We start from the raw sequence: 16183 nt of genomic DNA, 5'->3' as shown, positions 1-16183 counted from the left end.
AAAAAAAAAAAAAATCACATTTGTTTAGCGTTCTCACATTTTTAAAAAGTTATTCAGAATTGATTTTAAATGATAGAAAACTCATTGGAGTAGTTATACCAAAAGGTGATTACTTACAAAGTTAATGTTCTTTTATTTTTGACCTGCTTATGTCTATTGTCATCTTACATCAACTAAATGTTATAATGTTTCTCATTGAGAAAGGCATCTAGCATAAGAAATTGCTTTCCTGCCAAGATAACTGAAGTCTTTTGTCTGCTGCTCTCAGAACCAGAATTTCTTTTCTCGGCAAATTTTGTGTATCTGATCTCCTCTCTCTACTTCTAAATCAGAATGAAGTAATGTATGCAACATTTCCTGTGGTTCAGCTGGTTATCCAGCTGCTAGCCAACTTGTCTGTCTTCTGTTTAGAGTTTTGAGACATTGCTGCTTTATATCAAGATTCCATTGAGTCATCATTTTCCAATGAAAATGTTCCACTTGAAAAATCTTAACAGCCACTATTCACTGCTGTTTGGTACACAGACACAATTATGCTTGTTTACATTACATGCACAGTTAAATTTTTCCAGATCTTTAACAGTTCCTCAAGCTTTTTTAATTTTTTTTTTTTTGTTTTGTAGTCCTGTGAAATGTGACTTTCAAAATACTTCATGTATATAATTATTAATAGTTCTATTTCTTTCACAAAGTACAAGTGGAATAAACTCACATATAGGCAATCATCATTTTTAGTTCAGGTATCCGTTCTACTTCCATTCACAAGAGTTAGATCTACAAGGAACTGTCTTGTATTGCCCAACATATAGTTTTGGTTAAGTTATTTACAATCTTTAGAAAATCTAAATGTACTTCAGCTGATATAAAACGACCAGAAAGTGTCCTTAAGCTGAAAATGCATCCTGTTCTAACAGTGTTGTTTAGCTTTGCTTTCTAAGTATCCCTAAAATATGTGAAAATTTGATAGTTTTGCTTCCTCATTTGACTGAAGGGTCTGTCACATAGAGGACTTCAAGAAAAAAGACTAAGCCAAAATAGACTGTGAATTCACTTAATCGCAAGTTCAGGTGGAAAGTGTTACCTCTTACCTTCACACATAATAATTTTTAAATCTCATTTCTAGGTTTGCATTTTATGTGAGGATGTGGTTATTTTAGGTATTTAGATTACTGCCTCAGTTTTCTGCGTGGTTTAATGTGAGCCAATTCAAGCAATCAGAAAAGACTGCTTTAGCCTAAGCCCTGATCAAGTCTTTTCCAGGACACTTAAATCATGGAATGATAGAATGGCCTGGGTTGAAAAGGACCATAATGGTCATCTAACTTCAACCCCACTGCTATGTGCAGGGTGACCAACCACTAGACCAGACAGCATTATTTGAAAAAAAAAATTAAAAAAAAAAAGACAATTTTGTAATAAATCTCTTCTAATGTCACCTCTAAGAGAATGTTTATTAGATATGCTAACTACAGTAATGTTGCAGAAGTGCTAAGTCACAGCCTGAAAAAGTGAACACTCAAACATTTTCATTAGTAGGAGAGGATCAGGGTAGCAACGTCCTTCCCACTGTATGCAGAGATCAGGTTCGTGATCAACTGAGGAGACCTAAACATATGCAAGTCTATTGGTGCCAGTGAGATTCATCACAGAGTCCTAAGGGAGTTGACTGATGTAATTGCTCAGCCACTCTATGACATCTGAGAAGTCATGTCAATCAGTGAAGTTCCCGGTGACTGGAAAAAAGGCCGTTCAGTATCTAAAGGAGAGCTAAAGAGAAGAAGGGTACAGACTCTTTAGCAGGGTTTGTGGTGACAGAACAAGGGGAAATGGTTTCAGGCGTAAGAGGGTAAATTTAGGTTAGATAAAAGGAAAAAAAAAATTTGTAGTGAGGGTGGTGAGGCACTGGTTGCCCAGTGATGTAGTTGATACCCTGTCCCTGGAGACCTTCAAGGCAAGGCTGGATAAGACCGTGGGCAACCTGATCCAGCTGTGAATGTCCCTATTCATTACAGGGAATATAGAATAAATGGCCTTCAGAGGTCCCTTCCAACTCTAAAGCTTACATAATTCTATGATTCTGTGTGGGGAAGTCTCTGGACTCTCAGGACGCGCTAGAGACATAACAGCAGACCAATGTGGTTAAAACCTATTAGTCTGCTGTATTGTTATACATGTTAACAGGGCATTCTGCAAAACACTCTTCAATCGTTCACACAGGCGCTTATCCAATCAGAGCCATGAGATGTTCTTTCTTCTTCTGAAGATGTCCTTGGTTCTCATGCCGCTTATCTTGCTCCACAGCTCCTGCTCTGAACAGTTTTTTCTTACATTCCCACAATTCTGTATCAACAGAAATATTAATCAATACTTTAAGGTTTTGTAGTGCTGCTATACTTACTGTGAAAGTACTCCAGTATTATAATTCTTTGAAAAATGTCATCTTGAAATTACGTGTTGATGTTACTACTTAGAAGCCAAAACTTCTTACTAAGGAAAAGATAACAGAATTGTGCTTCTTGTATAGTCTTTGTGTCTGTATTGGAATGCTATACTACTCTACCAATAATATCATTCAATCGCAGTTGGTATGATTCTGATTTTTCCATGATCTTTGTCTGTACAGTTCTCATTATATAGAGTTGTTAACCTTATATTTTACCCTCTGTCCCTATTTTTTTTTCTACAAAGTAAATATTGTCATAAGCTTTAATAGAGATTTATCATAACTTTTTCTTTTAGTGTTCATTAGGTACAGTAAGACTAGAGGTTGGAAGAATAAAAGCTGCTCCGTTCCACTCTGAGAGGAGAACATCCCAGAGCAGCCAGGTTTGTAACTGTGATACCACTTAGTTTGGAAGAAATAAAATGTGGTGGAATAATGAAAGCAAATAAAAAGAACTGATTTTATGATGACAGTGATTTTCCACACACAAGATGAATAAAAGTAGTAAATTCAGGTTTAGATTAGATGTTAGGGGAAAAATTTTCTTTCAGAGGATGGTGAGGTGCTGAAACAGGTTGACCAGGAAAGTTGTGGATCTCCCATCCTTGGAGACATTTAAGGCTAGGCTGGATGGGGCGCTGGGCAGCAGTTCTGGTGTATATTTAGAGGTTGGCAACCCTGCCCATAGCACGGGGTCGGAAGTAGTTGATCTTTAAGGTCCTTTCTAACCCAAGCCATCTTACGGTTCTGCGTACTTTGCAGATTTTTGTTAGCTCTTTTATATGTTCATTTTAGTTCGTTATCTGTTAAATACATGATCCAGCCTAGAGTTTACTCCATAAATAACTCTTCTGTCTTGTCTAGTGTGACTTTTAGGACTCTTGTTTGTGAAGCAGAGTCAACTGTTAGTGTCATCAATACCAGAACAAATTTGAATGGACACGGAATCTATTTGATACCTTAGTAGTGGAGTGGAATGTTGTTCCAGTAAACTTAGTGAATTTCTCTGCTTTTTTCATACTCTTACCATAATCTTGGTTACCAAAAGCAGGAAATCTGCACTCTTTTTATTAGACTTGTCCTAAATCTAAAATGCATGGGGATGCATTTTATCATTGGTTAACTGTAGAGTATTACAGCTCACATCAGTTTCCGCATCTGAGTGCGTTTCATGGGATAGCAGGTCACTGTGATTCTTTGCAGATATTTCCATCAGGATTTCCAGAAGGAGCCATTTCTGAAAACTCGCTGGTTACCTTAGAACTTTTTGTCATTATAAATTGGTATGCAGATGAATGGCTGAATATGAATATAATTAAAAAGGAATTTCTTTTTAAGTTTGAAGTGAGTAGGTTAAAACTGGATAAGGACTGAAATGTCTTTCTTCAGAAAGGGATAATCCCAACCCACTTGAAAACATGCAGGTTCTGAGTGGTCTTAATTTAAACTGTTGGGTAAGAGGAGGCTTACTGTATTGAATGTTTTGAAGAATCTGTAGGAGTGAGCTATGTTGTTTCTTTATGTTGTCCTGCAGGTGTAGTGTAAATCTTTCAGGAAATGTGTAGATGAACCTGAGTGGAGAGCATAGTTTTAGCTGATGGAGTGTCTGGAAGAATGTGAGATAGGCATAAAGTTCTGTCTTATGTATTATTTCCGTACCGTAATAATAGTGGCTATCTTTTTTTTGCCAGATGGTCTCCTGAACTGATAGAATGTGTGGGAATAGGGGTACAGTGTGGTCCTTAAAAGTAGAACATTATGTGGGACTGTAGTCATGCAATCTGTGTTGTCCTAATGGTATTTCAAACAAGGAGCTGTCTACTGTTCAGGAGGTATATGGAGATTTGGTGTGTCAAGGTTAACTGTGCACAGAAAAAGTAGCAGTAAAATTCAGTAAAATACACTGAATACAATGGCATATAATTTTATCAAACTGGGAGTCTGAGGCAGCTCAATAATCCTAGTTTAACATTATCTTTAGGTCAGTGAAGGAAGTGGCAGTCTCTCATCCTTCAGCATTCCAGCTTCTGCTTCCAGCACATCTGAGGTCTTTGAAAGTGATCTGAAGGACAATACTGGTAAGATTTCTTTGTTCCTTCCTCTAATTTGTATCTGTGAATTGATAAATGAGATATTCTCTAACACTTTGCTGTTATATGCTGTAGACTTGACAGCGTCATTGAAGTCCCACAGGAATTATTATTACAGTTATTATACTGTACATTGTATATCTCCTCAAATTATTTGTAAAAAAAAATAAAATTGTTACACCAGCAGTTTAGATGATGAGGCTCTACATTTACCCATAAATTTTTAGTCTGAGAATATTGAATAATTATGCTCACTGTCTCATTTTTGGGAAATATGTGGTCAGTTCTGGACACTCTGTAGTTTAATTATTTACGTCCCCCCCAAAATAGTGCCTCCTATTTTTTCCAAGGAAGCTACAACAGATATAAGGAACACAGTAACATTATTTGGTAGAGCAAATTCTGAGCTACAAAACATGATTTTTCAACATCGTGTTGAAATGTCACCTACATTAATAGTCTAGTGAAGTAAAAATCTGCACCAGTGGGAGCGACCCACTATTTCACAGCAGCTATGATTGTGTTAACACTAGGAAAATGTTGCTCGTACAGTCCATCTTCACTGGCCCGAACAGATGGAAATCAGAAGGCACCAAATCTAGACTATATGATGGGTATGGTACGACAGTCCAGCCAAGACAGAACATACTCTATAGTCTTCAAATTGGTGTCAGGCCTGGCATTGTCATGTTGCAGGAGAAAATTTGTCTTCTCTGGCCTTACTGTGGAAGTTTGAGCTTTCAGGTTAATCAGCATTGTGATGGAGCTGTCAGAGTTGATGATTTGTCTGGGTTGTGGGAAATCCAGAAGAATCACTCCTTTTCTATTCCAAAAGACAGTCCACATCACCTTGCCCACTGAAGACTGTGTCTTAATTTTATTTTTTTTTTCTGAGAATGTATGTGTTGCCATTCTGTGGGCTGCCACATCTTGTCACCTGTAATGTTGTGATCCAGGAAACTGTCACCTTCATTCTTGTATTGGTTCCATACATCCTTACAAATTTGCATACTATGGTTTTTTTATTCCTGTAAGCATTTATCGGACCCACCTGGTGTAAACTTTGTAATATTCCAGCATTGTCACCATACCTTCCAACACAGTGAAACTGATATTCAGCTCCATACACAGTTCCCTGGTTGTAATTGGCCAGTTTGTGTGGGTAAGCTGATCAGCTTTTTCTGATGTGAAAGCTGTGCGTGGCTAACCAGAACATAGCTTATCTTTCACATTGCAGTCATGACTGCTGAAATGCTCTACCCACTGCCTCACTGTGCTCACAACCACTGTTTGGTCTCCATAAAGACTCAGCAAGCATCGATTTTGTCAGTGGGTGCCTTTTTTTCTGCATTAGTTCCACATGTTTTATTCTTGTGCACTTTCATGTCAGACACCATTTTGTCAGACTTCCCTTTGCTGTCTAAGGACAAGAGAATGTAATGGAATACTGACCTCCAGTTTGACTTCTATTACCATACCACTATCTGCCTCTGACATCGGGGGCCAACATAATAAAATATTAGTGGCTCTTATAGAATAGATGTGGAATAGATCTCCAGAGATCAGATTTACAGTAAAGTGACTCCTGAGCCAAGTATTGCTATCAAATAATCATTTTTCTATTATATTTGGGAATTACCTAGTGATATTAATCTAAACATTTTTAAAATTGAGAGAATGAATGGCTTTCTGAACTATTCTAGAAGTATCTCAATATTATTGTTATTAATAGTATTTAAATCCTACTAACAACATATAATAAAATAGCAGAAAGCTAGAATCATTGTAATAGACAACTTTCATAGAAAAATTTTCTTAAGATGATAGTTCACCTTTTCTTTTTAATCTGTTTGACAGCAGCTTCTGAAATACAGGGACTAAGAACAGTTGAAATAAAAAAGGTAAGTTACAGGAGTTGGTGTGGTAATATTTAATTTTTTTACAGTGTGATTTCCAATGCTTTTATTTTTATGTAAAATAAGTCTGACTTACATCATCAATTTTAAAATAAAGGGAAAGAGAATTATGGTATGAGGTAATGGGACCTAATTCTTCTTTTATCAAATGGAGTTAAATCCAGACTGAGTTTTAGTGAAGACGTGGGAACTGTACTAAACGTTCAAGTCTTTTGTTTTGGATTTCATATTTGTCTTGATGTGTATTTTTAATGAGTAGGCTTTTACATGACAGCTTCTAGCTTTTCAACTGAAATTCAGTTGACTTCTGTTATTTATAGGAACATGAGAGCTAAGCTGCAGACTATTTTGGATTGTCTAAAACACATATGTTTTATTTGATTTTGCTGATACCTGCTTTTCTTGATTGCAGGATCGTGTTTAGCAATTCTCTTCATACAGCAGAATCTGTTAATTAATGATAGTGGTTCTGGTGATTAGGTAATTGAGTGTTTTACAGCGGTGAATATCTAGTTTTGTTCTGATCTTTAGGAGGCCAGAAGTAGGAGATTAATGGTAAAGGACAGTCAGTCTTGTGTGTACAGTTTTCTTTGCCCAGATATGTTGATTTCTTTAAGTATTCAGTTTGGCAAGAAAAAACTACAGATGAGACAGCAGATCATCAACTGCCACTAAATACTGCGTTCTTTGTGCTTTCCTCAAACATATTAACTTCAAAAAATGGCTTGAGACAAAGTCATTCTGATTTTCGTGAGATAGGATTTGTAAGACAAGCCTGCAATTCTGTATGTATTTTTCCTTCCAGAAATTTTTTTTATTTTATTTTTTATTTTATTTTATTTTATTTTTTTTTCATGACAATAACAGGGCCCAGCAGATTCTCTAGGAGTGAGCATTGCTGGAGGTGTAGGAAGCCCTCTTGGAGATATTCCTATATTTATTGCCATGATGCATCCCAATGGAGTTGCGGCTCATACTCAGAAACTCAGGGTAAGTTAATCATTAATGTTGTGGTTTCAGTGCAGGAGGGATGATTCGTGGTGTTGGATTACTGCATGCTGCAGCTAGTTCTGGCTCCATCAGAATTCATTCTTCTTTAAGTGGTTCCTATTGTAGTACTGTTGATAAGGTATATAACAACCATAGCGATTATTACATGCAATATTACGTAGCAGTTAGCATCATACAACTCAAATTATTGTCTGTTCTCACCCAGCATCAAATCTACTTGAGGTACACAATGGATATCCCCATCCTTCTACGTTACCCACTGAGTGCATCCAAGTCCTTGAGGAAAAGCAGTCCCACAAATGGGCATCCACTGCATTCAGCATAGTCTTTAACAGTCCATTCTGTCATTGGATTTTAGCAGGGCTGGTGCATGATAGGGGATGTGATATACCCACTCAAAGCCATGCTCTTTGGTTCAAATGTTTACAAGGTTGTTTCAGAAATGAGTCCCATTTTCTAACTCAGTTCTTTCTGGAATGCTGTGTCACCGCAAGACTTTCTTTTCAAGATCCAGATTAGTATTTCAGGTGGTGGTATGGGACGTAGGATTTTTCCAGCCATTCTGTGGCTGCTTCCATTGTAAGGACATGGCATTTGCTGTTGTGAATTTGTGAGGGTGAGATACAATCCACCTACTAGGCCTCCCTGTATTTGTATTTCAGCCATTGTTCTCCGTACCAGAGAGGCTTTGTCTTCTTGGCTTCCTTAATTGCAGCACGTTTACATTCATGGATAACCTGTTCAGTAGTGTCCATTGTAAAATCTACCTTTTGATCTTGAGCCCATCTGTAGGTTGCATCTCTTTCTTGATGGCTTGAGATGTCATGGGCCCACTGAATTAGAAATGATTCACCCATATGTTGCCAGTCCAGATTTCCTGAGCCACTTCAATTCTAGCAACCTTATCCTCCTGTTTTTTAGTGGCCTGGTTCTTGGGTTCATGGACATCTACGTGACAAACTTTTACAACCATGTTGTCTACCAGGCAGCAAATCTTTCCTTGATATAGAAGATGGGTTTTGCCTCTGTGCTGCCAGTTGTTATGCTTCGATTGCTGTAACCATCCTCAGGGCATTTGCCACCTCCCAGAAGCAACTGCCAATTCTTTTGTTTAGCAATATCTAAAGCCAGCTGAACAGCCTTCACTTCTGCAAATTGACTCAATTCAACTTCTTCCTTTTGTAGCTTCTGCAACTCATTGAGTAGGGCTCCAAAGAGTAGCCTTCCACCTCTGATGCCTTCCCACATTATGATAGGGCTTATAAGTGAACAAGGCATATTTCTTCTCATTTTCTGGCAGTTTATTTATAATGGAATCTCTTCAGCATGCACCACCTTCTCCTCTGGTGATATTTTGAAATCTTTGCATTCATCCTGGTCCAATATAATTTCTAAGATTCCTGGAATTCCTTATTTGAGCCCATTGTGTGGCCAGTGTCAGATATGGCAGTTGTTTAATTGATCACATCCATATGGTCTGATGACGTCCATCTTGCCATTTTATTCCTAAGAACTGGATCTCCAGTGCAGGCCTCTTGACTTTTGCTTTGTGGCAAAATTGGCTTTCAGAAGGATTTGAATTATTTTCTTCTCTTTCTTAAAAACTTCTATGTTGCCCCACACTATTTGTCAGTGATTGGTGGTAACCAACATGGCTTCACCACAGACTGATCATGCCCTGACAAACTTTGTGGATTTTTTCTGTGGTGAAGTTACAGTGTCAGTAAATGAATATTGAAGAGCAACTGATGTAATCTACCTGGACTTGTGCAAAGTGTTTGACACTGTCCTGCACAACATTCTGGTCACCACATTGGAGAAAAACGGATTTGATGGATAGACCACTTGCTGGATAAGGAAGTGGCTGTATAGTCACACTCAGAGATTTGCGATCAACAATTCAATGTCCAAGTCGAGACTGATGAGAAGTGGAGTTCCTCAGAGATTGGTACTGGGACCGGTGCTATTTAACATCTTTGTAGGTAAGATGGGCAGTGGGATTGAGTGCACCTTCAGCAGGTTTGCAGGTGACGCCAAGCTGAGTAGTGCAGTTGACACACTAGAGGGAAGGGATGCCATCTGGAGGAACTTGGACAGGTTTGAGAGGTGGGCCCATGTCAACATCATGAAGCTCAACAAGGCCAAGTACAAGATCCTGCACCTGGGTCATGGCAATCCCAGGCACAAATACAGGCTGGAGAATTGCTTGGGAACAGCCCTGAGGAGAAGGATTTTTGAGGATGTCAGTTGATAAAAAAAAGACTGAGCATGAGCTGTCACTGTGTGCCTGCAGCCCAGAAGGCCAATTGTATCCTGGGTTGCATGAACAGAAGAGTGACCAGCAGGTCGAGGGAGGTGATTCTGCCCCTCTGCTCTGCTCCCATGAGACCCCACCTGGAATACTGCTTCCAGTTCTGATCCCCCCAGTGCAAGAAGGACATTGAGCTGTTGGAGTGTGTTGAGAGAAGGGCCAGGAGGATGATTTGAGGGCTTGAGCCACCTTGTCTGTGGCGACAGTCTGAGGGAGCTGAGGCTCTTCAACATGGAGAAGAGAAGGCTCCAGGGGATCTTACAGTGGTCTTCCAGTACCTGAATAGAGGCTACAGGAAAGCTGGGGAGGGACGTTTTATAAGGGCATGTAGTGACAGGATGAAGGGGAATGGCTTTAAACTAAAAGAGAGTGGATTTGCACTAGATATTAGGAAGAAATTGTATACTGTGAGGGTGGAGCAGCTTGCCCAAAGAGATTGTGAGTGGCCCCTCCTTGGAGGTTTTCATGGCTAGGCTGGATGGGGCTCTGAGCAGCCTGGTCCAATGGAATGTGTCTATAGCGAGAGGATTGGAACTAGATGATCCCTTCTAATCCCAACTGTTCAGTGTTTCTGTGATTATACTGTCAGTGCACTGCAGACGTTCAGTAGTTTCGCCTCTGTTCCAGTGCAGTCTGAATCAGCCCATGGCAAATGACAGGGCTGTGTTTCCAGCTCTGGGGGAGTTATTTCCTTATGTACTTGATGCCCTCCCAGGTGAAAGTTAATTGTGGCCTGCACTCTACCACCAAAGGGATTGAAGAAAACACATCAGCAGTTTCAGTTGTGCTATATCACTCGACTGCCTTTGTCTCCCGTTGATATTGAAGTTCTAGCATGTCTGGCACCAGAGCACATAGCAGTGATGTGAGTTCATTCAAGCCACAATAGTCCATTGTGAAATTCTAATGAAGAGTGGAGGCTAACACTGACCTTATGGAACTATTGATGGGTGACTGATCTTGCTGAAAACCACAGAATAGCATGTGGTATGTACCCACTATTATATCCTCTTCCTGATTAGAGGAATACTTATTTCTAATGAGTGAGACCATTGAACCAGTTTCTTTTCCTGAAGCTGTCGAACCAGTTGAACCATATCGGAGACACAGGTCTCTAGGGAGGAAAAGAGATTATCTTCATTTTGTAAAAGTAAGCAAGCCACATCATCTATCCACCATTCTTATCTTTCCAGTTCACTCTTGCTAGGCTTCTGGCAGACAATGGAGGTGCATTCCATACAGCACTCCACCACATAGGTTATGTACATGTGATGTCATCTGGATATTGGAATAGAGCATTATCATCCAAGTTAATATCGTACATCATCTCTACCACAGCACATTCCTTCAAGTAATTTCACCATGGTGATCCTTTTGCCTGAGTAACATACTGGGGCTTCCTTGAAGGGATGTCTTTCTTTCCCAGCTGACAAGAGTCACTGCCATAGAGTGAAAGCCTGTAGTATCTTTTCCACTTGCTTTGTCAGTGCTACTTTTCCTAGAAGGAGATCCCAGCTGCTGGGCTTTGCTGTCTGCTAAGTCCGGGCTATTGGCCCTGCTGTCTCAGCACCAGAGCAGCTATATATGATCTGCCTGGCTGATGGCCATGATCTTTTCCTCTATAGAATCGTAGAATCACAAGGTTGGAAAGGATCTATAAGATCATCTAGTCCAACCGCCCACCCATTACCATTGCTACCACAAGCCACTAAACCATATCTTGTAGCTCCTCATACAGACACCTCCTGAACACTACCAGGGACGGCGACTCCACCACCTCCCTGGGCAGGCCATTCCAGTGCCTGACCACTCACTGAGAGAAAAAGGTTTTCCTTATGTTTAATCTAAATCTCCTCTGGCACAACTTATGGCCATTTCCTCAGGTCGTGTTTGTTGCCTGGGAGAAGAGGCCAAACCCCTCCTCTTCACAACCTCCTTTCAGGAAGTTGTAGAGTGCAATGAGGTTGCCTGTGAGCCTCCTCCAGTCCTTCCAGACTAAACAATCCCAGCTTCCTCAGCCACTCCTCATAAGATTTGGGCTCCAGACCCCTCACCAGTTTCGTTGCCCTCCAAACTCTGTTCACTCTTCAGGTCCCTCTGAAGAGCCTCCGTACCCTCAAGCAGATCAACACCACCTCCCTACTTGGTGCCATCTGCAGACTTACTGAGGGTACACTCAATCCCCTCATCTAGGTCATCAGTAAAGATATTAAAAAAGATGGGCCCCAGTACCGACCCCTGGGGGACACCACTTGTAACGTATCACCAGCTGGACTTAACTCCATTAACTACTACCCATTGGGCATGGCCCTCTAGCCAGTTCCTTACCCAAAGAAGGGTATACCTGTCCATGCCACGGGCAGCCAGTTTCCCCAGGAGAATACTGTGAGAATCTTGCAGCAGTGTTAGATGTCAGGTGTTTTCTGAATCTTCCTTCTCTCACTGTTTTTGAAAAGGTCCCAATTCATCTTCACCTTCTTCTTCTCACTTAGTAGGAGATTCTCTGCTTGCTAATGCTGGATGTGGTTCTGGGCAGCCTGGTCTGTAGTTGGCAACATTGCCCAACAGCAGGAGTGTTGATCTTTGAGGTCCTTTTCAATCCAAGCCATTATATAATTCTAAAGGATCTGACTTTCATTAACATTTTTAAATTTTTTTTATGGGGGCAAGTGATACTGGCAGTGGTCAAACTGTGAAGCTTGTCACATGGATTGGATTTACCACAGTGCTGGTTGAGAGGGTCTGTGACAACTTGAGGGCTTGCCAAAAGGGCTAGAGTAACTGCAAGGTTACAGATTCTGGCAGATTAGAGCTAACATAGGGTCCATCAGAGTTTGGAGCTGCCGCAGTGTCCAGAATGCTTGGAGGAACCGCAAGACCTGTTGCAGGGATAGGAGCTATCTCAGGGTCTGTCATGGGTGTTGAAGCAGTTGCTCCAGATGCAGAGCATCTTGTGGATACTGAATAGTGGATACTGAATAGTGTTAAATAGAGCTGGGTAGACATGGGGCTGGCCCCAGCTGCAGTGATTTGTGCCTCTCTAAAGTTGATAGACTGACAGCAAAGCTTTTCCAAATATTCTGCTGTTTTTTCAGGATTCTGCAGTTGTTCAGGTGTGAAGTTGCAAAACAGTGGGAGTGCACACTGCTCTAGACACCTGCCCATACCATCCTACACTCCCTGCCAATTATAACTATCCAGCCTTGGGGCAGATCTCTGGGTGATACTCTTAAAAATTATTTAATCTTAAACAAAACCTGAAACATGTTCACGACACATTGCAATAGGAGCATGCTGGTTTGAACATCTCAGGGATATTCAAAATCCTCAAGAGCTATTGTAATTAGTCAGGGATAGAAGGAGAGGTGAAAGAGAAAAGGAGGCTGAGAAACTGCTAGAAAATATCCTTCTCAGTCTCCTCTATAGCCAGGCTCCCCAGGGAGACAAAGCAAAATGTGAAATTACAAATAGCCTCCACAATATAGTTCCCAAAGCCCAGAAGTGACTGCAGTGCCAAGTGCGAACATCATATTAGTTTCCTGACCAGCAATTTTATCATAATTTAGCCAAGGCTATATTGCATAACATAATAAAAGCCTTAATTCAGCCCCCACAGATGGCAAACAATGCAACAGGGCAAACAAACAGCAAGCAAGATGCTAAACAACATAGTTCCATGAGAAGACTCTCAAATAGCTCCCCAGATAATAAAAAAATGAACATCGTCACTAGCAATTATGAAACTGATAGATACAACACTCTGAAACCCTGTCTTCATTCTCTGGTCAGATCTGTTGTTATCTCAACCTTTCAAACTTCACTTTGGGCGCCAAATTACTGTTGTGGATTAACCTGGAAGATAGCAAAGCACCACAAAGTTGTTGCTCATTACTCTCTCCCCAGTGAGATGAGGGAGAGAACAACAAAAACATAGAGCTCATGGGTTGAGATAAAAAGTATTTATTAAGATAGAGATAAGTAAGAGAAAAAAAGGAAAATAGTTACAATAATTGCATATGTCTGTATATATATAACAAGTGATGTACGAGCAATTGCATATCACCTGCCAACTGATGCCCAGCTAGTTCTGAAGCAGCAGCCAGCTGTTCCCTGAGCTCCTCCTTTTTAAAGCTTTCTGCGTGATATCACAGAATCATAGAATTGCTTGGTTGGAAAAGACCTTCAAGATCATCAAGTCTTCCTGCAACCTAACCATCCTACCCTAACTCTAACAACCCTCTGCTAAATCACGTCCCTGAGAGCCACATTCAAATGGTTTTTAAACCCATCCAGGGATGGTGACTCAACCACCTCCCTGGGGAGCCCATTCCAGTGCTTAACAACCGTTTCTGTAAATAAGTTTTTCCTGATACCCAACCTAAACTTATCCTGGCACAACTTGAGGCCATTTCCCCTCGTCCTGATGACCTGTCACCAGTGAGAAGAGACCAGCCCCACTCTTATTGTAAGCACCTTTCAAATATTGGAAGAGGTATCCCCTCAGCCTCCTTTTTCCCAGACTAAACTCACCGGTGCTGAGTACAGGGGCAGGATTACTTCCCTAGTCCTGCTTACTACACCATTCCTGATAAAAGCCAGATATCATATGGTATGGATTATCCCTTTGGTCAGTTTACGTTAACTCTCTTGATACTATCCCCTCCCAGCTGCTTGTAGCCCCAGCCCCCTTACTAGCAGGACAAAAGGAGAAGCTGAGAAAACTGAAACATCCTTGGCTCTGTAGGACACTGCTTAGCAACAGCTAGAAACATTGGTGTGTTACCAACATTGTTTTTCTCCTAAAACCAAAACATAGCATTGTACCAGACACTGTGAAGAAAAACAACTCTGTCCCAGCTGATATTAAGACACTTATGATGGTTGTAAGGATTGCATGGGCACAATAACAACACTAGACAGGTAATAAGGTAGCAGTTTAATGATACAGTCTTGAGTGATTCTGATTGGCAACAATTTTTGCTGTTTTCAGTGACTATGAACTAAGTCATGTCAAAGAGTAACTGTAAAGAGTAACTGGTGAAAAATACTAACTTCGGAAATAAGTCTTAAGGCACTCTTGGATCATAGAAGTGGTAAGCTTTTAAAATTCATGATAGGGAATCTGATTCAGAATCCTGCAAGTGAGCTACAGAGATGAGTTATTTGTGTAACTGCATCCTTCACACCTCATGTTTTCTGTTTATCTAAAAATTAGACAGGTCTTTTTTTGATTCTGAGTTAAAGCAGGAGGTCTCAACTCACTCAGTGTTTACATATATAGAGTACCAGAAATTGTGGAATTAAACTAATGCTGTTTGGAGAATGTACAGTGTTGGTTCAGGATGAATTTAAATATATGTTCTCTTATGATAATCTATCACTTCAACCTATCTATATTCAGATGATGTGCTATATGATTCTAGAATATTAAGATCCATTCTGTAAATTACTTCTTACTCTGAACACACTACAACTAAGCAATAATTTGCAAGTTTTTATGTCAAATTTTCTACTTTTGTGTCACTTCATTATGTAACTCAATGATGTTATGTCTTTGAGAGAAAATGTACCAAAAAGAGTTGCTGATTTCTTTCTTTCTGCTATGTGTCACTAGATATAGTGATAATTTCTAGCTAAATCAGGATACTCAAATCTGCTGTTATCAAAACAAAACGCTAAATATATATATGCAGCTAAACCTCTTACTGGTAGTTCTGTTATCAAGATTTTCTTTTACAGGTTGGGGACAGGATTGTTAGCATCTCTGGAACATCTACTGAGGGCATGACTCACTCCCAAGCTGTTAGCATCTTAAAAAATGCTTCAGGCACTATTGAGTTGCAGGTAAAAAAAATCTTTAGTATTATCTGGAATATTTTTTAAATCTTATTTTGCCAGTCATTATGGTAAATTAATTTAGTATCACCGTTCTCATTTTACGGACTACTTTTTATTCATTTTACTGAACTTTCTCCTTAGGTGGTAGCTGGAGGAGATGTGAGTGTCATAACTGGTCAGCAACAGGATCCACCTACATCTGGTCTTTCATTTGCAGGACTAACTTCAACAAGCATTTTTCAGGATGATTTAGGGTCGGTAACTATATAATACACAATCTTGGTAGCCTTTTAGTTCAAGTGAAACTTGGCAAAAAATATGTACTTATTCCATCAGATAACTGATGAATTGTTTGACTTAATCAGCATTGGTATATTTGGCACCTTGTAGGTCCCATTCTGCATTTTTCCATGGTGCAATTCACTGCTGCTTTTTTTCTTGTCTACTTTGGAATTAAAATGTGACTTGATTTTTTCTCTTTAAATGAACTTCAAATGTTTATGTAGTCAAAGTACATATTTGGAGATGTAGTATAAATTGTCTGTATGAACACATATACAGATACACAATCATA

The 16183-nt window shown here is 39.9% G+C and overlaps 1 protein-coding gene across 11 annotated transcripts in view; it reads left to right on the top strand.

Annotated features, from left to right (window-relative positions):
- MPDZ (multiple PDZ domain crumbs cell polarity complex component) overlaps positions 1-16183 on the top strand; it is a 111305-nt gene that overhangs the window by 91173 nt on the left and 3949 nt on the right. For 10 of the 11 annotated variants that reach the window (XM_031557296.1, XM_031557300.1, XM_031557302.1 and 7 more), the window contains 6 exons: positions 2740-2826; positions 4425-4521; positions 6391-6434; positions 7317-7439; positions 15511-15615; positions 15751-15863. In XM_031557296.1, the coding sequence (XP_031413156.1) occupies positions 2740-2826; positions 4425-4521; positions 6391-6434; positions 7317-7439; positions 15511-15615; positions 15751-15863 (569 nt within the window). The remainder of the gene's footprint in view (positions 1-2739; positions 2827-4424; positions 4522-6390; positions 6435-7316; positions 7440-15510; positions 15616-15750; positions 15864-16183) is intronic. The other variant, XM_031557298.1, reaches the window with a different exon arrangement.

The sequence above is a fragment of the Meleagris gallopavo genome, chromosome Z, assembly GCF_000146605.3.
Source record: "Meleagris gallopavo isolate NT-WF06-2002-E0010 breed Aviagen turkey brand Nicholas breeding stock chromosome Z, Turkey_5.1, whole genome shotgun sequence".
NCBI classification, from domain to species: domain Eukaryota; kingdom Metazoa; phylum Chordata; class Aves; order Galliformes; family Phasianidae; genus Meleagris; species Meleagris gallopavo.
This window is presented reverse-complemented; position numbering and strand designations above follow the sequence as displayed.